Source organism: Bos indicus, chromosome 18 (assembly GCF_029378745.1).
Source record: "Bos indicus isolate NIAB-ARS_2022 breed Sahiwal x Tharparkar chromosome 18, NIAB-ARS_B.indTharparkar_mat_pri_1.0, whole genome shotgun sequence".
NCBI classification, from domain to species: domain Eukaryota; kingdom Metazoa; phylum Chordata; class Mammalia; order Artiodactyla; family Bovidae; genus Bos; species Bos indicus.
In genome coordinates this window covers 35,990,267-36,012,470 of record NC_091777.1, presented here as the reverse complement: position 1 = coordinate 36,012,470, position 22,204 = coordinate 35,990,267, and the positions used below count along the sequence as shown (strand labels likewise).

Here is a 22,204-nt window from a genome sequence, read left to right as displayed (position 1 = left end):
TGTCACTGAGCGCTCGCTCACTAGGCACAAAGCTCACCTCGTGCCTCACCTCAGGAGCCCTCGTCAGCCCCAAGCGCATTTCCTCATTTTACAAGCACTGCATCTGAAGCTCAGAGAGGGCGGGTCACCGCCCGAGGTCACACAGGAATCGGGCCTCCCCAGGGCGTGGAATAGTACTCCCGCCCCGGGGGTTTCACTCCTCCGGGGCCACCCTCAGGGAGGAGCCGGCCATGAGCCCCTCCTGCTCCCCGCCCCCGAGGGGCGGCCCGGGGGGCGGGCGGAGGAAGTGAGCGCAGCGGGGAGGAATGTGAGCGGGCGGGGCGCGCCGGCCCGGAGCGGCGGGGACAGCCGGGCAGGCGGCCGGGGCGGCGGGCGCGGCGGGGCCGAGCGCGCGGGATGCCTCACTTCACCGTGGTGCCGGTAGACGGGCCGCGGCGCGGCGATTATGACAACCTCGAGGGTCTGAGTTGGGTGGACTACGGGGAGCGCGCCGATCGGGAGGACGCGGACGGTGAGGGGCGGCCCGGTGGGGTCCCGGGCCGGGGCGGAGAGCGGGCCATGCGGGACCGGCTGGCGCACAGACGCCGGGCCGTGCGCACACACGTCGATGAGGGCCCAACTTTTCTTAAGACTCCTTCGCCGCTAAACAGTCCCCAACTCCTCGCGCTCAGACACAATTTTCCTGGGCCCCCGGCGCCTGCTGTCGCGGTCGGGCCTCCCTCCTCACCCCAGCTCCTCCCTTGAGGGCCGCGGGCGGGGGCTGCAGACGTGGCCAGGCCAGCGGGGCCGCCTGGGGCGCCAAGAGCGCTGAACCTCCATCTCTGGCTCTTCCCGCCTGGGAGCGACATCCAGGCGGGACCCCCGCCCTCTCACCTCCTGCCAACCGCCCCTAACCTCTTCTCGTCTCGCCTACACTTTTGTGCTTCAGCATCTCTTTCCCTAAAACCACTCTGTCTCCTCCGCTCCCCTCCCCTTCTCCTTCCTCCTGTGTGCAGCCCAGCACTCCAGTCCCCTCGGAGGGAAGCCTGAAGGGGTCTGTGGGCCACTGCCTGAGTGCTACATGGATCCCAGCTTACATCTGTAGGTACAGTGGACACTCCACCCGTGTGGAGCACTCACACGGGACCAGGCTTGTCTAGGCACTTTACCTGAATTAACTCGTTTAATCCTCCTAATTTCCCGCCCTGGGATAGGTAGTGTTACTCTGTATTAGGAATGAGTGAAGTGAGGCATGGAGTAGTTATGTAACTTGCTCTAGGGGATTCAGATCGAGGGTGGGAGACTCCAGAGCCCTCTTAGCTGTTAAACTGGGCCTGAAGGTAAACCCGGCTTCCCCCTCCTAGGTGCCTGCTCTTGACTTTCACCATCTCTTTCCCCAGGAGGCCCCCAGGGCCCTGTTCTTGCAGGGCTCACTCTTGTGTGAACACTCCAAGAACTTTTGTCTGTGTGTGCAGCAGCACATGCATGTGTAGTTGTGCTTGTGCAAGTGTACAGCTGTGGGGTATCGCAGAGCCAGAGTGGGGTCATGATAGCACATTCTTGTGGGCTACGGTGATGAGGATGGTGATGTGACTGATGACAAATGCTTGGTCTGTTACTGACCGTGATGGAGATCTGCAGGGGACATGCATGTTGGTGGCATGTGTCAGGTGATGTTATCTTGATCTGACTTGGATCTGTCTCTGATGGGGGCCTGACTGAGGTGATCCACGCTTCATGTGGGTGATGGCTGTAGGTGTGTCACTTGATTGCTGTGTGTGGAGATGGCACAGCGCAGTGGCATGGGCTGCTGGACATCATGGAAATTTAAACAGGCTTGACAGCTTGTGAGGGTGTACACACCTCAACCCCTGCTGGCACCTGCCCCAGCCTGGTACCAGTGGACAGAGCAGAAGCCAGCAGCCACCCCTGCTCCTCTGATAGCCCTTGGAGGCTCTCTCTCCCCAGAGGCTGGGTTGGGCTGGATCCCTAAGATCAGCCTGGACCAGCAGGTAGGCAGAGCGAAGCCCAGCCTCAGGCTCCGCCTTGGCCTCTCACAGGGGACTATAGGGAACTGGCTCCCTCACATTGGCTGAGTCCTGCCAGGTCCCTCCAGGCTGGGCCAGCTCCTCCCACTATCCCCCCCACCTCCTCTTCCTCCCTTTCAGCCAGATCGTGACTGTGTCTGCAGTATGGGGGACATTCTGCACCCTGGTGAGTGGTTATGATCCTTCTAGTTGGGGGCTGCAAAGGGTCAGGGGCACAAAAATAGTAACCCTGAGGGCATCTCATGGGACTCCCCCTCCCCTCCGTCGGCCTGGTATCTGAATCTCTCAAGGCCCATACCTCTGTTCCAAGGGCATAGATGGACTTGTTCATCCAGCCCACCGTGGCCTGTGGGCAGAGGGCGAAAAGGTTCTAGAGGAGTATCCCTGGCAGATACCTGTACAGGGATACCCGGAGTGTCACCTGGATCCCTGCTTGCAGCTGGCGCATTCACAGCTGCTGGCCAGAACACACATATCAGAGGCAGCCCCCAGGCCCAGCCTTCATGCTGTGGTTCACCAGGGGTCTCAGGTGGCATCTGAGTAGCTTTGGCCTGGCAGGCATGCCCAGACCTGCTCTGGGATTTTTGGAATAGCTGAGGGCAGTACAGATACCCAGGCACTGCTTACACCCTACCTTCCCCCAATTCCCATAATCCCATGGGAGCGGTCCTTAACTGAGGCAGTTTTGGGGAACTCCATGGAATCCCTGCTGGGTATCTGGCACCAGGCTGTCCCTTTTCTGAGGCATTTAGGCAGTTGGAAGAGTGGATGTTATTAGCTCTACTTCATAGGAAAAGAAAGCAAGGCAGCACAGAGAGGGTAAGCAGGTTGCCCTAGATCAGACAAAGGGAGGCACAGGAATCCAAGCTTGGCTTCTGGCCACTGAACACCAGGAGCCTTGGATATACACATCATGGTCAAACTGCAAACCCCAGACACTCTTTAGTTGTGGCCTGCACTGCAACCCTGGGATGCCTCCTGGGATGGAAGGGGGTCCTAAGCAGGAGCAGGGAACCCACAGCTCAGCTCTTACCTGGATCTAGGGGATCCTGGGATCCAAGTTTGGCCCTCTCACTGAGTCACCTTGCCTCTGAATCTGAGCTTTACATTCTTTGTTACTAAACGAGGGTAAATGATACCTATTGGAGTATTGCTATGAGAACTAAAGGTAACCTTTGGAAGGGCTCTGAGCTGCCCTGGCATCATGGCTGAAGGGACAAGGGATCGACTGGGTCTTGCAGGACCATCCACAGGCATTTTGGGGGGACTGCTATGTGCTCAGCTCTGTTTTCTAGATGCTAATACAGTACTTAGGTGAGGTTAGGGTTAGACAATGGCAGTGGTGGTGGGGGGAAGGCTGCGGTGCAGGAGTTTAGAATGATTTATCCTTTACTTTCAACCTACTTCCACAGAAGGGTCAGAAGAGATAGACAACAAAAATTCCTCCCCAAAGGACTCTTACTGTAAGAAAGATCAAAACCCTGCAGAGGAAAGGGGCAAGGACTCTGAGGCAGATGGTGACTGGATCTAAGAAATAAATTTAGCTTAGAGATTCCTGGCAGCCAAGGCAGAAAGGGAAACAAGATGAGCTCTTATAGTTGCCTTTTTTGGACAGAATAAAGCCTCTAACTTATTCAGGGAAGATATTTTTGTAACAAAAATCTAAGTAGTTTTCGGGGACTTCTCATTGAAGGACCATCCATGTACTGGGTTTTCAGGTTTTTCCTGTGACTCCTTATCCTCATCCTGAACAAGCATCAAGGGCATAGCAAATGTCTTAGGGTGTCTGAGTAGTTATGTGACCACCTCCCCCCACCCCGAGGCTCTAAAGTGATTCTGTAGGCTGGCCTCACCTCTCACTATCTCTGTCCACTTTGCCCTTAGCACTGACCTACACACAGACATGTAGCTTCTGGTACTGAGCTGCTTCACTTACTTAGCTAGTCCAGGTTCCTAGAGGCGGTGATATACTTTTTTTACATCCTGTGGGAAGGAACAGCTGATTTTGCCCCAGAAATGGTCATCAACATGCTTTACCTGTCAGTCTCTTGGGGCAGTAAAGAATCCACAGCAGAGCACCTGCTGAGTGATTGTTGGCTCAGAGAAGTTAAGTTTCATATTGATGGCAAGAGGATGTATCAAATGGAGGAGGCGTAATTCAGTATTTTTCACCGCAAACAAGAGAGATGGATTGGGGGCTATTTAACAAGAGAAGGTTGCCAGGTAGCTCTCACAAAACCAGGCATGGCCAAAATACCCCATTAGTCTGGATCAGTGAAGATGCTTCTGTTGGCCACCTCTATCACAGGACACCAGGCCAACACTGCTGCTGTAGTCATTGCCATCCAACACCAACGTGGCTTCTTTGAACCAAGATGTCAGCTGTGAGGCCTTCAGCCACTCCCACCAGTTTCCAAACTGAAGGGTTTTTTTCTCCTTTAGCAACTAGAAAAGGGCTCTTGGTGTCTTCTGCCTGCTTCATGGAAAGCTGGGAATGTCACCCACTGAGACTCACAATGGAGACGGTTTGGAAAACGAAAGAGTGGATGCTGGGTGGCCAGAAAAAGCGGCCCAGTTTTGAGTGTTGAGGCAGCCGTATTAAAAGAAGGTGCATCTGGCTCCTTTCTGTGAGGTTTCCTTAGTGCTGAGGCCCTACCTCACCGGCCTGAGGGGGTAGGTTGATGTGGGGACTGGCCACACGCCTAGTTTCGGGCAAGCGGCTGGTATCTGGGGACAGGGAGGTAAACAAGCGAGTCCTGCCTACAGTCCTTGCCGAGTCCCACACCACCTGGTCAGGCTTTCATAGGGCTTTCCCAGACGACCCTAGACAGCTCTGGGCGCCCACTTCCATACACTGGACAGTCTCCTGCTTGCCGCTCCTCCCGGCATGCCTCAGGCGGCCCTCAAGAATGCCGTCCCCAGGCGGTGCGTGATGGGGTGGCTGGCTGATCATGGCGGCAGAAGGCGCCATGTGTGGCTTTCTCTATCTGGAGGGTAGCTCTTGGGGGAGCCCTGAGGACACTGAGCCCTTGGCACCTGGCACACTGGGTATTCCAGAAGGGCTGGGAAAAACGGGAGTGTGTGTCTCAGGGGTGGTCTGAAGGCGGGCCTTGACTGAGCCACGCCCTTCTGCAGCAGACTCCGCCTCTTGGTGTTAACAGTGCTGAGCTAGTGCGTCTGGGCCCTTGGCTCCTGTGCCCCATGCTAGATGACTGTTCGTGCTGGGTTTTGATCATTGGCCAGTCTGCCAATTCTGGCTCTTTCAAGGAGGCTGACAGGGTATGTTGGGGAAACTGAGGCCCAGTATTGTTACACTGGTCCCTAAAGTGCGCCACAGAGATGACAGCAGGCCTGCTGGGGAGAAGTGCATGCTGGGGGCTCAGTAGGCAGCCCCTGACTAGGATTCTGTTTCTCTCTTTCTACAGGACATGGCAACCATAAAGAGAGCAGCCCTTTCCTTTGTCCCATGGAGGCTTCCAGAGGAAGTGACTACCATGACAGGAACCTGGCACTGTTTGAGGTAGCTGAGGAGCCATTTTGGGCTATGGGTGTGGGCGCGCAGGGACCTGTCAGGACCTAAGCCTTAGCTAAGCAAGCCGGCTGGGTGTTGTGCCTCTTTATGTCTGGGCTCCTCCTCCAGTCTCTGCTTGTCTGTCTCACTCCTTTGGCAGCCAAGCTGCGGTTCTCTTGGCCCTTTCAATTGTAACTGCTTTCCCAGAGGCCTCTACCCCATTACTACCTCCAAGAGTGTTTACCTTTGACTTCCATGCAGCCCCTCAGCAAGTTCACCACCTCTCAGGATTTCTAACTTCAGGATTTCCTTTGTCTCCTTCACATCTGGGACTTTTCACAGTCCACAGTTCTTCCCTCTCTTGTGAACTCTTCCTTGTCCTTCCTGATTGACTCCTCCAACTCTAGCCCCATCAAGTTCACCAAGACCTGGTCCTTCTCACCGAATCTGCCCTCTCTCTCCATATCTATAACCTAAGTGGATCTCTCTTTGGAAACATTCACAGTCACAAATTTTGTGATCTCTCTTTGGAAGCATTCACAGTCACAAATTTTGTGACTTTGGCCTTGAATTTTATCATTTTCAGACTCAAATCAGAAGTTGGCTCTGAATTGAAGTCATGGTTTAGGCCCCTAAGTTCTGACCCACACCTACCCACATTCTGTGCAAGTCTCGTAGGCTCTTCAGTCTCCATAGACTTTCAAAGACCTGCATCTTCACTTCTTACTCCAAGCCAGTTTCTCCTTGTGTGTAGGGTCAGAAGGGAGCTGATTGATAGGGAAAAACTAAATGTGGGAACAGGCAGGTGGAGACACAGTGCTCAGGAAGCTGTGCTAGATGCTGTGCCATATCTTGAGCCCTGGGAGGCCTCTTGACTTGGCCTCTCCCAAAGATGGGCTAGGGGGCTAGGATCCCACCTTGGGGATTGAGGTGGGTTATTCACAGGGTGTGGGGAAGACCATCCAGGAGGATCAGGGTTTGGGCAGATAAGAGAGACTTCACTTGTCCCAGGCATCTCTCTTTCGACTCCTCTTTTAATTTCTTTGTTTCCCTGGGATCACTAGGGTGGCTATTGAGCACAGATGTGAGTTCCAAAGGCCTACTCATAGCTGGGAGGTGGCCAGCCAGAACAGGCAGGATGAAGTGTGCCGGTCGCCTGTCTGCCCTGCCCTTTCCCCTGAGGCAGGTAGTTTTGCAAATGGGCTGGTAGTGATTGAGCCAAGGTGGGGCAGAGAGAAGTGAGTGCTGGGGTGGGGCACCCACACCTGCCCAGCTGGCTGGCTTGGGCTTCCCCAGGCAGGAGCCCAAGCCTGCCTCAGGGCTTGGCAAGGGACCAGAGGCCAGGCTGCTGGCTACACACAGGTAGCCTGGTGCCAGTTGGGCCCATTGTCAGAATGCCCTGTGGCTCTGTTTACAGGAAGAGCTGGACATCCGCCCAAAGGTGTCATCTCTTCTGGGCAAGCTCGTCAGCTACACCAACCTCACACAGGGCGCCAAGGAGCATGAGGAGGCTGAGAGTGGAGAGGGTGCCCGTCGGAGAGCAGCCAAGGTGAGCTGGTCAGAGAGGCTGCTCCTAGGAGGACAGAATCAACACCGTGGAGTTGACAGTTTCCCCACGTAGCTATTAGCATCCCGGGGAAGTAGGTGCCAGGTGTGGTGAGCATGGAGGATGGGCACTGAGTACTTTGGGCTCAAGGAGGCTTCAAGGGCTGGGCTGAGGAGGAGCCCCTCAGGGCAGAGAACCAGGGAGACCCTCAGAAATAATGGTGGGAGCGACCACTGCCTTTACTTAGGCCTGTGTGTGTGCGTGTGCGTGAGGCATGCTAAGCAGTGGGCCAGGGTTCTTGCGTGTCATCTTCACAAAAAATCTGTGAGGCAGTTTCTGTTATCATCCCTGCTTTACAGGTGAGGAAACTTGAGTGTCAAAGATGTTACGTAACTTGCCTAAGGTGACTGAGCTAAAGGTCAACACATAACACTGGGAGACTTGTGGGTTTCCTGTGAGGTATGTGACTGTGTAGAATGCCAGATCACTGGCATCCCATCAGGATGGGTAAGGGTGTTACCTTTGGAACTAGGAACCTTGGGGCTATGTGACCTAGAGCAGATGACTAAACCCTTCTGCCCCTCTTTGTTGGCTCCATTGGCAGACCTCTCCAATAGCCCCTTGGAGTGCTTAGACTGAGGGTGAGAGGAGTAAAACATTGCCTCCTGGGGCTTCCCTATCTCTCTCCTGGTCTTATTCCTGTTCACTCTCCAGGCCTCTGGCCCTCCAGTCGTCCTCTCTTTGGGATGACTTTGTTGTTGTTCAGTCGCTTGGTTGTATCCAATTCTTTTGCGACCCCATTGTAGCCTGATAGGCTTCTCTATCCATGGATTTCCCAGGCACGAATACTGGAGTGGGTTGCCATTTCCTCCTCCAGGGGGTCTTCCCAGCCCAGGGATCAAACCCACGTCTCCTTCATTGGCAGGTGGGTTCTTTACCACTGGAGCCACCAGGGATGACTTTACCCTATCCCTAACCTGTGTGATGGGGCTCAGATTAACCAAAGGCTGGGTTGTTTTTTTCCCCCTACGTATTCAGTTTAGAGGCAAAGCAGCTTCTCTCCACGTCTCCTGACTCCCTGAGGTTTGGGAAGCAGCTGTGACCCAAAAGGAGCTTGGGTCTGGCACTAGCTGACCTCTTGCTGGAGGTCAGCACAGGCAGGAGGAGCCCTTGGCTGGAATAAACCGCATCCCCCAGTCTCAGACCTGCCCTTGAGATTTGGGCAGGTATTTGAGATTGCCCTTGAGATTGCCTTTGCCCTTGAGATTACTGAGGTGGGTGAGGAGAGAGGATCGACCAGGCAGCTGTGCACCCCTCATGTCACTCTTCTCGGAGGCAACCCAGCCCACTCTTGAGAGAGGACAGCTGAGATCTTGGGGTCACACAGACCTGACCCTCACCCTATCCTGTTGGTTGTGATTTTGATGATATTTTCTGAACTGCAGATAGCAGAGAACTCTGTTTATCTCTGGCTATCCCTGTTTAGCCCTGCAGTGAGGGGTGAGATCCGTGGGTAAGAGTCTCCTCTCTGTCCTTTCAGGCCAAGTCCAGGAAGCCACTGGCTGGGAGTAAAAAGGTCCCTAAGAAAGGCTAGAGTACATCTCAACAAGGTGTTCTGGGTTGGTGAAGGGCTGTGGTCCTTTGGCCTTATGAAGAGCCCGTGAGGGTGTTGGATTCCAGCCTCAGCTTACCTGCCAGCTTCCCTGGCCCTGGGTTTAAAGAGGCAGAGGATGGCTGAGTGTCCCAGCGCTAGTAGCTGTTTCATGGAGAAAGGAGGAGCCTGGTCAAGTCCACAGCAAATCAGCAGAAAGCTAGGGAGCTGGGGCCAATGAGCTGTGGTCCTCACCCAGGCGGGTGTGAGCAGGGGCCTCAGAAAAGAAAAGCTTAAAGCCGGAAGGGTGGGCCTTCAGCCAGACCACACCAAGACCCAAGGCAGCCTCTCCATGGCAGCCGCTCTGGCTGTGGGCTGGTGACTTTCTGAGACTGCCAGAGGTTATTTAGAGATGCAGAAAGCATTTCCGACCCTGCCCTTTCCCATACTGCCCTTTTCCCAGAGTGACTCAGCCTTGAATGGGGAGGCTGGGAGCTGCCACTATCCTGTGGGTGGTCCAGGACCTCTGAGAAGGGCTCAGTCAGAACCCACATTGAGATGTATCCATCACCTGCTCTGTGCAGGACAGCTTGAGAGACCATTTGTTTTTACTTGGGGCCCTCCCAGGCCCTCCTGGGGTCCTTTAGGCTGTGCACGGATCCTGCACCTGGCCTGGGCCCTGGAGAAGAGTTCCTGTGGCCACAGAGTTCTTTCTCCCACCCTGGCTCTAGAGCAGCAGGCTTTGCTGGAGGCTCTGGTGGAAGCTCTTAGGACCCCACAACTCTGTGCTGTTCTCATGTGGGGCTCAGTTCTTCAAGAAGGTACCAGCCCTAACTCTGTGCTTCAGCATTTGCCCTGGCCTCTTGTTTAGCCCCTACTCTGCTCTTAGGTAGTTGAGAAATCCTGCCTGGATGTGCCCATTGAGACAGACTTTCCTTACCTGCCCTCCAGCCTGAGTCTCCACTCTATATGCAGGACTTTCTCAACAGGTTATCCCAGAGGCCTTCTAAGGCATCACTCACTGGGCTTAGGAGCACCTTTTGAGTACCTGCAGGGCCTGCTGATGACAGAACAGTGAACAAGCCAAGTTTACTCCACTATGGTCACTCAAGTGAACAGTTACCGTGACCTATTGTGACCACTATGATAGAAGAGTATATCAGATACTGAGGGAATGCAAGAGGAAGTACAAACTCCACCTAGGGCAATCTGGGGTAACTTCCTGGAAGAGGCAACAGTTAAGTCTCCTGAAGGTTTAACTGAAGAGGAATTTGCCAGGCCGTAAGGCAGGGATAACCATCCCAGGCAGAGCCTAGCACATGCCCTGGTTCAGAGGCTCTGAGGGTCTGATGTTGTCTGGGGCCGAGACTGACAGAGGTGATGGGGCATGCCTGGTAGCCCAGGCCAAGGAGCCTGGCCCACCCTGGATTACAGTATAGACAATGCAGAGGAGTTTTAGTAAGGATGATGCGACTGGTCTTGATTTTCAGAGTCCTGCTCTGGCAGCAGAGTGGGCTGGAGCATGGAGAGGTTAACAGGCATAAGAAGGCACTATCCAGGTGCCCCAGGTGTAGCGCCCCAGCTTCAGGGGATCAAGACCAAGGCAAGGCAGACTGATCTCAGGGCACCTTGAGAGGTACACTGGGCACGACTTACTTTCCCCTGGACTGGATGGGGGTGTGGGAGAGAGGGAGGGTCAGGAACAACGTTTTAGACTCTGACCTGGGTACAATAGGGCCTGCTGGCTGAGAAAGTGGAGGTCTGATGTAGACGTCACTTTCTGGAAGTGTGAAAGAGAGGAAGGGAAGGTAGCAGGACCATGAAGGGGAGGTGAGGCTCAAAAGCTCACACATAGGGTTTGGAAAAGAAGCAGGTTTTGTACCTTCCCACTCCCCAAGTGTTTCTTAATGTATGAAGGTCAGCACGGATATCCAGTCAGCTCGCTCTCTGTATCCCCAGGTCTCCATTTGGGATGTCCTTCTCCAGCCTGTTCTCTGGCTGAATACCCTGGAGGTGGGGGACAGCCAAGCAATGAGGGGCCCCTCTGATGCTCCATCTCCCCCCTCCCCTCCTGCTCCATAGGCACCCAGCATGGGCACCCTCATGGGGGTGTACCTGCCCTGCCTGCAGAACATCTTTGGGGTTATCCTATTCCTGCGGCTGACCTGGATGGTGGGCACAGCCGGCGTGCTGCAGGCCCTCCTCATTGTGCTCATCTGCTGCTGCTGTGTGAGTATTCTGGGGGGGGGGGGGGCAGGGCCACGGCTGCCCCACAGAGCCCGCCCAGCTGAGCTGCTCACCTCCATCCTCCTTCCCACAGACCTTGCTGACGGCCATCTCCATGAGCGCCATCGCCACCAATGGCGTGGTTCCAGGTGGGTGAGTGCCATTCAGGCCTGAGGTGGGGAATGGGCCCAGAATCCCCCTTGACATGCCCGGAAACACTCATTCCCTGTCCCCCAGACAGTTTTCTGGTGGGGTCTTAGTCCTTGAATCCAGAAAGTGTCACCACTTAGGAGCATCCCTGCTTGATAGAATTTGAGATCGCTGTTGTTTTATTTGTTCGGGGTTTGTTTTGTTTTGTTTATAGTATAAAAGTAACTTTTTAAAGTGGGTGCTGGGGCTGATGAAGAAGGTGATAGGGCATTCTTGGTGACCCAAGCCAATGAGCCTGGCCCACACTATGGATTGTAGGGTTTTCCATGATGAGACTGGACTTGGTTTTCAGAGACTCCACTTACTTATTTATTTAGCCATGTATTTATACCTTCCCTGTGGACTCCTGGATACTTATTTTATTCTTTGGTTCATAACCTTAGTATTATCATTTAATTTTTTGCTTGCACTGTTCCACTTTGGCTATTTGGCTATTCAGGTTGGCTCCTGTGTTTGAATCCTTTTTTATTTTTTTCAAATAACAATTTTATTAGTATTAGTATAAAAGTAATAGGGGAAAAGCAATATGTTTACCAGAAGAGGGATTTAAAGTATAAAAAAATGTAGAAAAAAATTGAAGAGTACCCATAATCCCACCATCCTGAGTTCATAACGATTAGTTAGCCTTTTGGTCCATGGTTTTAGGGTCTTATAAAGTATTGAGATGTATTGTTTTCCCCAAACTCTGTGTGTGTGTGTGTGTGTGTGTGTTATTTCTCAAATGCTGAAAACAGTTTATTTGGTTTTTTAAAGCAGATTGATATTATCTAATGTATGTGATTATTCTCCTATTCTCTACTTTTTCACTGTTGTAAACATTGTCTTGAACAGTCTTGCACAGTGATCTTTGTTCATGCCCCTGGCAGTTTCCTTAGGAGAAGGTCCTCAGTTCAGTTCAATTGCTCAGTCATGTCCGATTGTGACCCCATGGACTACAGCATGCCAGGCCTCCATGTTCATCACCAACTCCCAGAGTCTACTCAAACTCATGTCCATTGAGTTGGTGATGCCATCCAACCGTCTCATCCTCTGTCATCCCCTTCTCTTCCCACCTTCAATCTTTCCCAGCATCAGGGTCTTTTCAAATGAGTCAGCTCTTCCCATCAGGTGGCCAAAGTATTAGAGTTTCAGCTTCAACATCAGTCCTTCCAATGAATAGGACAAGGTCCTAGAGGTGGGATTACAGCGTGAAAAGGAGTAGCCTTTTTAAAGCTTCTTGATCCTTGTTCCCAGATTTTTCACAGATAAGATTTATCAGGAGCAGTTTCAACCAGAAGCATGGGATGGCTCTTGTCGCCTGCACCCTCACTGGCCCTGAGGCCCAGGGTTGACTCAGTCTTGCCAGGAGTGTGAGACTGTGATGGAAGCACAGATTCAAGGCAGGAGAGTCAGCCATGGACAGTTACCCTGTGGCTGGCCCTAGGGGCAAAAAACTAGATAAGATACAGTCCCTTCTCTGGTCTGGAGGGTCAACTAACAGAGTTAGTTAGCCCTTGGGAAGGGTGCGGTGTGCTGAGATAGGACACAATTAGCCAGGGGAGTCAGTGGGGACTGACCTAACTCCACTGAGGCTTTGCTGCGGACCTAGAGCTTCCCCAGTAGAGTAGTCATCTCACTGGCCCATGCTGTGTGTTGGAGTCAAATGAAATCAGGTCCACTCCCAGCCTGGCCACTTATTAACCATGCTATCTTAGGCAAGGTTGTCTAAACCTTCTGCTCATTTGTAAATAGGAAAAGCAGTTCCTGTGCCCCTGGATGGTTGTGAAGGGTTGTCATGGGAGAGGCCCTCTTGAAGAAAAACCAGCCTTGACCTGTTGTATGCTTTTTCTGTTATAGCTGGGGGCTCCTATTTCATGATCTCCCGCTCGCTGGGGCCAGAATTTGGAGGTGCCGTGGGCCTGTGCTTCTACCTGGGAACAACATTTGCGGCAGCCATGTACATCCTAGGGGCCATTGAGATCCTGCTGGTAAGTCAGGCTAAGTCCTGGCCGTTTCTGTTCTTGTCGGAACAGCCCCTTTCCTATAAACCCAGGCTCTTCATGCTCCCCTCACGTCTGGTCCAGATCTAGGGCTTACAATGAGGAAGGCCTCTCTGAGAGAGAAAGATCTTTGTTCAAGCCAGTCTCCCCTTCAGCCCTTTCCCAGTTTGGATCAGGCATGGAAGGGGCCTGGCAGTCTTCACCTTGGCCCTGGGTGTTCCAGCTGCCCAGGCACTATTTCAGCTGTGGCAGGTGGTCTGTGAACTACCGCCTATAACGCTGTGATGGATCTCGGTGGTGATGCAGAGCCTGTCTCCCGGGCTCATGTGGGCTCTGTCCAGCTCTGTCTCCAGGGTTCTGTGCCAAGGCCTCTCAGATCCATCTTATCCTCTTACCGAAATCAGGGAAGTCAGTACCCTCTCTTTGGGCCCCAAGTGTGCTCTGACTCAGCTTCCTGCCTCCCACTGGACTGCCCTGGTAGTGGGGAATGAGTGGGAGGGGCAATGGGGAACATAGTTTAACCAGTGCCCGCCCCTGGGCAGCCAGACAATAGACGTTTAGAGGAACTGCCTGCCTACTTCCACCTCCAGATCCTCTGTCTGTAGTATAGAGCCTATTCCTGGATATTCTAGGGGTTTTATTTTTGTTTTTCTATTTCCCACATTCCTACATTTATTATCTGGATTTCTTCTGTAAGGAAGTTTGTCCTTTTTCCATTTGTTTATTTATTCAATCATGTATTTATATCAGTATGGACTCCTGGATATTTATTTTTATTCTTTGGCTCATAATCCTGTACTATCATTATTTATTTTGTTGCTCCTCAAACTATTCCACTTCTATTTAGCTATTCAGGTCAGCTCCTGTGTCTGGATCATTTTATTTATTTATTTTTTTCTTTTTTGTAAGTAATTGCTTTATTAAGATATATTTCACATAAAATTCACTGCTTCCCAAATAACTAAGTGGTAAAGAATCTGCCTGCCAACGCAGGAGATGAGGGTTTGATCCCTGAGTCTGGAAGATCCCCGGAGGATGAAATGGCAACCACTCCAGTATTCTTGGCTGGAGAATCCCATGGACAGAGGAGCCTGGCGGGCTACAGTCCATGGGTTGCAAAGAGTTGGACACGACTGAGTGACTAAGCACATACTCCACACAGGAAAATTGAACTTCCTTTATCTGTCTTCTTGTTTCAGACCTACATCGCCCCTCCAGCCGCCATTTTTTACCCAATAGGCACTCATGACACATCGAGTGCCACCTTGAACAATATGCGGGTATATGGAACCATTTTTCTGACCTTCATGACCCTAGTGGTATTCGTTGGTGTCAAGTATGTGAACAAATTTGCCTCGCTCTTCCTGGCCTGTGTGATCATCTCCATCCTCTCCATCTATGCTGGAGGCATCAAGTCTATTTTTGACCCTCCTGTTTTTCCGTAAGTAACCTGGGAGAACCTCCAGGCATTATACTGACATCCCCCCTACATGGATGGTCTTCTCTGTAGAGGCTGCCAGATGGGAGTTTCGGGCTGAGCAGCTGCTGATACTTTTCACCTCCTCCACGCCCCACAGAGTATGTATGCTGGGCAACAGGACACTGTCCCGGGACCAGTTTGATGTCTGCGCCAAGACGGCTGTGGTGGACAACGAGACAGTGGCCACCCAGCTCTGGAGCCTCTTCTGCCACGGCCCCAACCTCACGGCTGAGTCCTGCGACCCCTACTTCCTGCTCAACAATGTGACCGAGATCCCGGGCATCCCTGGTGCAGCTGCCGGCGTGCTCCAGGGTGTGTGCTCCCTTCCACCTGCTTCCCCACCCCTCCCCCCCGCCCCCGCAGCAGCAGAAAGAGGGAACGAGCATGGAGGGACAGGGTAGCACAGAGCCGCCCTTGTGTGGCCAGCTCAGGAATGGAGGGTGGTTCTGGCTGCCTTCCCAGCCCAGCAGTGTCCTCTCAGCCCAGCTCCTGGCAGCTAAATTTCGGTTGAACGGAGCCTGTTTTGGCCAGTGTCCCAGGCCTGCAGCAGCCCCCCAGAAAATTCTGGCAGCCCCTCTCTCCCCAGCCACCAGCCCCTGACCCTGCCTGGGATAGTTCTCACAGGAGCCATAAAGGGCCTCTGTCTCAGAGGCCCGCAGTGGCGGACAATGGCAGTTCAGCTACCTTTGCCTTCCAGACTTCTAGCCAGCCAGTCCTTCCCTGTGGCCAGAGTGGCCCTGTGGCTGAAACCACAGCCATCGGGCTGAGGTCACCCCCTTGAGCCCCCAGAACCTCTTACACCTGCAGCCCCTGGCTGGGCTGCCCCAGACTTCCCTGGGGCTGCAGTGGTGATGTGGCCACCCCCACAGAAAACCTATGGAGCGCCTACCTGGAGAAGGGTGAGGTCGTGGAGAAGCACGGGCTGCCCTCCACGGACGCCCTTGGCTTGAAGGAGAGCCTGCCCCTGTACGTGGTGGCTGACATCGCCACATCCTTCACTGTGCTGGTTGGCATCTTCTTCCCCTCAGTAACAGGTGAGCCCTCTTGCCCACCCACACTCCCTGCCCCGACTCCCGAGGGAGCCCCTGAGGGAGTCTCATTGTTTTTGGAGGCATCATGGCTGGCTCCAACCGCTCTGGGGACCTCCGAGACGCGCAGAAGTCCATCCCAGTGGGGACCATTCTGGCCATTGTTACCACTTCCCTTGTCTGTATCCTTTCCCAGGCCTGGCATTGTGGCAGGGGGGTGCGTGGGCAGGAGGCACTTCCTTGTGTTTAAGTCACCGCCTGGCATGTGCAGACACACCACACACGCATGCATGTATACATCAACCCTTACACACGTGCACACATTCAAGGGATTTATTTGTACCTGACATGAAACCTCAGCTGCAGGTGTCCTGAGACTTGGGCAAGGGGGGCCCTGGGGCCCTGCGTGGGGAGTGAGTGGGGGCAGCAGTGGCAACAGAGGTCCAGCTTTCCTTGACGTGGCTGCAGACTTCAGCAGTGTGGTTCTCTTCGGCGCTTGCATCGAGGGTGTGGTCCTCCGGGACAAGTGAGTGAGCTGGGCCCCTCCTTGTGGCTGTGGGCTCAAGCTTTTGCTGCCCAGACCCCAGACCCCCTCATACTCGTGGTCCCACACATGTCCTCAGGCTGCTGGTTGTCAGTGGTGGGTCAGTCCTACCAGGACTTTGGCTTCTAAGAGGATGGTGACATCAGATTGGGTCTGGGCTGGAAGGATGGGGGCTGCTGGACTGGCCTCTGCTGAGGGCCAGAGCTCTGTCCCCCATAGCTGTCCTTCTTGACCCTTGCCAGCCCTCACACTGGGTGGCCCCAGCCAGGGTTTCAGGGGCTCCTTGTATGGAGCATGGTCTGAGCCCAGCCCTTGCAGGTATGGCGACGGTGTCAGCAGAAACCTGGTGGTGGGCACGTTAGCCTGGCCTTCGCCCTGGGTCATCGTCATCGGCTCCTTCTTCTCCACCTGCGGTGCTGGCCTGCAGAGCCTCACTGGGGCACCACGCCTGTTGCAGGCCATTGCCAAGGACAACATCATCCCTTTCCTCCGGGTGAGCCTCTTGCACTCCCCCACCATTTGGGTCCTCTTAGCCCCTCATGCTGGCCAGGGAGAGAAGTAGACAGTAAATCCGGGTGCATGCTGTCCTGCTAGGGGCCAGAGCCAGGCAGCCATCCAGGGAGAGCTGCTGTTGGCAGAGCTGCCTGGGCCCAGAAGCCCCAAGGCCTGTCTCCACTCACAGCAGAGAGGCCTGGGGAATTGGAGGGCAGAGTACCTGTCAGGATAGGTTTGGCTGTGACTTGAGCCCCTGAGGGACTTGGAGATGATGGAGGCCAGGCTGTGACTTGTGTCCTGATGTGTGGAATGGGACCAACTTCTTCGCTTCTGACCCCATTGCCCCCGGTGTGTGCAGGTTTTCGGCCATGGCAAGGCAAATGGCGAACCGACGTGGGCCCTCCTCCTGACGGCGCTCATCGCCGAGCTGGGCATCCTCATCGCCTCGCTGGACATGGTGGCCCCCATTCTATCCATGTGAGCTGGGGGCCAGGGCAGGGCAAGGGCCCTGGGAAAGTCTCCTTGCACCCTCAGCCACACCCTAGCCGGGAGCCCTGCCCAGCAGCTCATCTGTGACCCTGTCTAGGGTTGAGGACGCAGCTGGGAGACGGGTCAGGCTGTTGGGGGATGTTTGCCTGGCAGAGCTCAACCTTCTGAACCACTGCCTTCCAGTGCTTACTCAGATGTTTTAAAGAGACCAGTAGGTCCCTTGTGCCTCTGTGGGAGACCCCAGAGCAGGGACGGGCAAGCAGCAATCTCAGCACCCTTGATGAGCCACCACTGTCCCATCCACCTGTTTTCAAGTTGCTTGCTTTTAAAGTTCTGGAGTCAGCTGGGCATTTGAATCTGCCAGTGCCCTGCAGGAGGTGGCAGACACGCAGCAGTTTCCAGGGGTCTCGGAGGCAGAGCTCGTGTCCTCGCTCTGTTCACCTCCACCAGGGCCAGGGCCACTGTGCCCCTCCTCACACACCTTGCTCCGCAGCTGGTGCTCCCTCTTGCTTGTTCCATTATGTCCGAGCCACCCTTCACCACCCCACTCAGCCGGTAGGGCTGACTGAACTCCCGTCCCCCTGAAGCCGCGCCCCCAGCCACAGCCAGGCCTGCCGGAGTCAGTGCTCCCCTGTTCCCCCAACACACCTCCGCCCATCCCTGCCTGGCTCCACCCACACCTGGAAGTATCCTTGCCGCAGTTGTCTCGGGTGGTGGCCCCTTAGTGCCCGTGTGAGGGTGTGTCAGCCTTGATGCTGAGGCTGCTTCTCCTGTAGCCCTAACGGGCCCGAGCACTGCCCCTACCATGAGAGTCCCTGCCCCCGCCTGCCCTCTCTCGTCAGCCCTGCTGCCTCCTTGTCTGTCCTTCCTCACCCACCAGCTGAGGGTAGAAGTGGGCAGCCACTCCCCTCAGCCCTCTGCCTTTCCTGTCTTTCGCCGGGGGCTCACGCACCTCTTCCATCCTGGTCTCCCACGCCCACTGAAGTGTCCCTCAAGCGTCTCTAATGCAGTGACTCAAAATGGCCCTTCTCGTCTTCCTCTGACCCCCTCTCGCCACACTCATGACAGCCCCTCATCCAACTGGTCCCCCAGGCCAGAGGCCTGGCTTTTGCCTAGCTGTATCAGGCACTGAACTCCCCTTTACACCATCCTCTTCCACAGCTGTTCCCCCTGCCCACAGCCCCCTCGCCTTCTGCCTGGAACATCCTTTGAGACCAGGCTCTGCAGGCATCACCGCAGTGTCCCATCCACATCTGGCCCTGGGCGTGGGCGAAATGAGGCCGAGACGACCTGCTTGACTGTGCCGGGCAGGGCTGTGACAGTCTCGGCTCCTCACCTAGGCCCAGCCTGGGGAGGGTCTGAGACATCAGGCACCTAGCTACCCAGGGGGCCGCTCAGTCCCCACCGCTCCCTGTGCCGCAGGTTCTTCCTGATGTGCTACCTGTTTGTGAACCTGGCCTGTGCTGTGCAGACACTCCTGAGGACCCCCAACTGGCGGCCTCGGTTCAAGTACTATCACTGGTACGTGCCAGCTGGGCCCCTGAGCCAGGTTCTCCGACACGAGAGTTATGTGGGAAACCATCCTGGATGGGATTTGAACTCTCTGGGCAACAGTTTCTATTGGTGAAAGACTGGGAGGTCCTTCCCTGACTCTGGCCCTTTTCCCATCTCTGGCCCAGGGCGCTGTCCTTCCTGGGCATGAGCCTCTGCTTGGCCTTGATGTTTGTCTCCTCCTGGTACTATGCCCTGGTTGCCATGCTCATCGCTGGCATGATCTACAAGTACATTGAGTACCAAGGGTAAGTGTGCGTGCACCCACTCGGGTGCTCAGGGCTGCTGGGCTGGGCTGTAGTTGTTGGGTGAGGGGAGCTGAGCCATCCTTCATTAAGCCACCATGGCGCTGGGGTTGGGGGGCTGTGACTTGGGCCTGGTCCCTTCCATCCCACATACACATGGACACAAGTCTTGGAGGGGACTCACCAGCCTTTGGGGGCTTCTGCAGGGCTGAGAAGGAATGGGGTGATGGGATCCGAGGCCTGTCCCTGAGTGCCGCCCGCTATGCCCTGTTGCGGCTAGAGGAGGGCCCTCCTCACACCAAGAACTGGCGGTGAGTCACCTGGGCCTGGCAGGGGAGGTCAAGGTTCTCAGGGGGGCGACCCTGTGAGAGGAGAGAGTCACAAGGTGCTGGCTTCCCTCCCTAGTCCGTGTTCCCTGTCCTGAGCTGCCAGGGGCACCGTCCTGCTTATCAGGCCTTGGATCATTGCTACCTGAGGGGGCCTGTGAGCCAAGAGAGGGGGGAGCTGGGTCCCTGCAGACCTCTGGCCCTGGTCTCAGGCTGCCTCTCCATCTGGCCACTCAGGCCTCAGCTACTGGTGTTGCTGAAGTTAGATGAGGACCTTCACGTGAAGTACCCGCGGCTCCTCACTTTCGCCTCCCAGCTTAAAGCTGGCAAGGGCCTGACCATCGTCGGTTCTGTCATCCAGGGCAGCTTCTTGGAGAGCTACGGCGAGGCCCAGGCCGCTGAGCAGGTACTGCCGGGGCGGGAGTCGGGGGTGGGAGGACCCTGAACCAGACTGGAGATGTCCGGGCTGTAGCTGGTACATAGGGGAGGGGACCGGTCCTGGCTAGCTAGGTGAGAGCTGAGAGCAGGAGCCAGGTGGATATGAAGGTTCCATCTTGCAAGCATGGTCTCTGGGTGGGCACCTTGCCCCCATCTCCTCCCCCACCACCAAGCAGCTCTGTACCCTGGGGCCTGGGCAGGGAACAAAGGGCACATGGATGGCCTTGCCTTCTGACCTGGGTATGTTCCCTACAGACAATCAAGAACATGATGGAGATTGAGAAGGTGAAGGGCTTCTGCCAGGTAGTGGTGGCCAGCAAGGTGCGGGAGGGGCTGGCCCACCTCATCCAGTCTTGCGGCCTGGGTGGCATGAGGCACAACACCGTGGTGCTGGGCTGGCCCTACGGCTGGCGACAGAGCGAGGACCCACGCGCCTGGAAGACCTTTATTGGTGTGTGAGACTCAGGGCCTGGGCTCGACCACATAGGGCAGGGGCCAGGGGTTAAGCGAGGGCAGAGACCAGAGGGTCATGGGCTGACAATCGATAGTGCCCCTTCTCCCCAGACACCGTGCGCTGCACCACGGCTGCCCACCTGGCCCTGCTTGTGCCCAAGAACATCGCCTTCTACCCCAGCAACCACGAGCGCTACCTGGAGGGCCACATCGACGTGTGGTGGATTGTCCATGACGGCGGCATGCTCATGCTCCTGCCCTTTCTGCTGCGCCAGCACAAGGTAGGCCAGGTGCTCAGGCCATGGCGCGAGGGGCTGGGCCTGCAGAGGAGGGTGTGCGCCTGAACCACCACCCTCCCTGGCCGCAGGTTTGGAGGAAATGCCGGATGCGCATCTTCACGGTGGCCCAGATGGACGACAACAGCATCCAGATGAAGAAGGATCTAGCCATCTTCCTATACCACCTACGTCTAGAGGCAGAGGTGGAGGTGGTGGAGATGGTGAGCCTCCTGCCCACCTTAGCCCTGTGGATGCCCCGCTCCACCCCTGTAGCTTGGTCCTCATGGCTCACCGTCTCCCCAGCACAACAGCGACATCTCTGCGTATACCTACGAGCGGACACTGATGATGGAGCAGCGCTCCCAGATGCTGCGGCAGATGAGGCTGACCAAGACAGAGCGGGAGCGAGAGGTCAGTGACCTTTTTCAGCTCAGGGCAGGGTCCAGCCTGGGAAGAGGCCATCAAGTGGGGGCATCAGAATGACTCACTGCAGCCCCCCTCATTTCCCTGAGGCTGAGTGATCACTCTGGGCTAGCTTGGCCCCTGACGGCGCTGAGGCGACCTCCTCTGGTTGTCCTCAGGCCCAGCTAGTCAAGGACCGGCACTCAGCCCTGCGGCTGGAGAGCCTGTACTCTGACGAGGAGGATGAGTCTGCAGCTGGGACTGACAAGATCCAGATGACATGGACCAGGGACAAGTACATGGCCACGGAACCCTGGGACTCCAGCCACACGCCTGACAACTTCCGGGAGCTGGTGCATATTAAGCCGTGAGTGCAGCAGAAATGGACCCAGCCATATCCAGGCCGGGGGTGAAGGTGGGATGGGGGCGGAGGTGGGATGGGGGCAGATGAGCCCGGTGGGGTGTTCCAGGGGTGGGATCCATGATCAGCCACGTTATCTGCAGGGACCAGTCTAATGTGCGGCGTATGCACACGGCCGTGAAGCTCAATGAAGTTATTGTCACACGCTCCCATGACGCCCGCCTGGTCCTACTGAACATGCCCGGCCCACCCAAGAACAGCGAGGGTGATGAGAACTGGATCCTTTGGTGGGGAGGTGGGCAATGTATGAGGTCAGGCTGGGAGCTCCTGTCCCTGGATGCCCTGGGGGTTTGCAGGGTACCCCAGCTCTGCTTGATGGGCTAGACTTCCCTGGGTGCTTCCGTGGGCGCTGCTTCCTTGACTGATGCCCCACAGACATGGAGTTCCTGGAGGTGCTGACTGAGGGCCTCGAACGAGTGCTGTTGGTACGTGGCGGTGGCCGTGAAGTCATCACCATCTACTCCTGAGCCCAGTACAGCCTTGTGGCCTAGAGTGAAGGTGTCCAGGGTAACACACAACCCCCCTCCAGCACCCACCTGCCAGCCCCACTTTGCCTGGCCTCACCCTGGACCCAGCTTTACTAGGTCTCCTTGGAGACTGGGCCCAGACCTGGCCATGGAGATGGATCCGAGGTCCCTCGGGACCCTGAGAGGTTCGGGGACTTGCCCGTCCAACACGCCAGGATGCCTGTCCAGACTGGAGAAAACTGGTGGGGGCTGACGTGGGGATTGAAGGCAGCTGGCCCGGGAGCGCTATTTATTGCATATTTATTGTTTGGATGTCACCATCAGAGAGGAGGGGAAGGGTGACGAGGGAGGGATCCGGCCCAGCCCGCCTGCAGGAAGATCTGACTCAGCTCCTGTGGGCGGGGACCCCCACCAAGCCAAGTTGAATGGAACCAGCCAGCTGAAGCCTGACTTTTTTCAATAAAACATTGTGTACTTCTGGGCCTCCCACTGCCCCA

General features: G+C 55.5%; 1 protein-coding gene and 1 long non-coding RNA gene across 3 annotated transcripts; one reads left to right on the top strand and one right to left on the bottom strand.

Annotated features, from left to right (window-relative positions):
- Positions 1-337: 337 nt before the first annotated feature.
- SLC12A4 (solute carrier family 12 member 4) lies at positions 338-22,185 on the top strand. 2 transcript variants are annotated; one of them, XM_070770810.1, is made up of 24 exons: positions 338-511; positions 5,453-5,547; positions 6,956-7,087; positions 10,758-10,904; positions 10,996-11,050; positions 12,948-13,078; positions 14,290-14,531; positions 14,668-14,882; positions 15,440-15,604; positions 15,682-15,780; positions 16,067-16,124; positions 16,461-16,635; positions 16,996-17,114; positions 18,549-18,647; positions 18,806-18,925; positions 19,129-19,233; positions 19,486-19,654; positions 19,942-20,137; positions 20,251-20,420; positions 20,507-20,638; positions 20,721-20,828; positions 20,999-21,186; positions 21,324-21,455; positions 21,614-22,185. In XM_070770810.1, the coding sequence occupies exons 1-24, from the start codon at positions 397-399 to the stop codon at positions 21,705-21,707; spliced, it is 3,261 nt and encodes a 1,086-aa protein (XP_070626911.1). In that variant the 5' UTR covers positions 338-396; the 3' UTR covers positions 21,708-22,185. The 2 variants fall into 2 exon arrangements, with proteins under 2 accessions (XP_070626911.1, XP_070626912.1); XM_070770811.1 differs by lacking the exon at positions 338-511 and adding an exon at positions 734-2,193.
- Positions 20,250-21,836, bottom strand: LOC139177087 (uncharacterized). The gene is made up of 2 exons (XR_011561509.1): positions 21,614-21,836; positions 20,250-21,455 (listed from the first exon to the last, which is right to left on the bottom strand). It is a non-coding gene; the product is annotated as an uncharacterized lncRNA (long non-coding RNA).
- Positions 22,186-22,204: the final 19 nt, after the last annotated feature.

What these genes read in the sequence shown, in the direction of transcription:
- SLC12A4 (XM_070770810.1), top strand. Translation starts at nt 397, where the DNA reads ATGCCTCACTTCACCGTGGTGCCGGTAGACGGGCCGCGGCGCGGCGAT. An exon ending in GGGCCATTGAGATCCTGCTG is followed by an intron (nt 13,079 to 14,289) that starts GTAAGTCAGGCT and finishes TTCTTGTTTCAG; the next exon opens with ACCTACATCGCCCCTCCAGC. An exon ending in TTCTGCTGCGCCAGCACAAG is followed by an intron (nt 20,421 to 20,506) that starts GTAGGCCAGGTG and finishes CCCTGGCCGCAG; the next exon opens with GTTTGGAGGAAATGCCGGAT.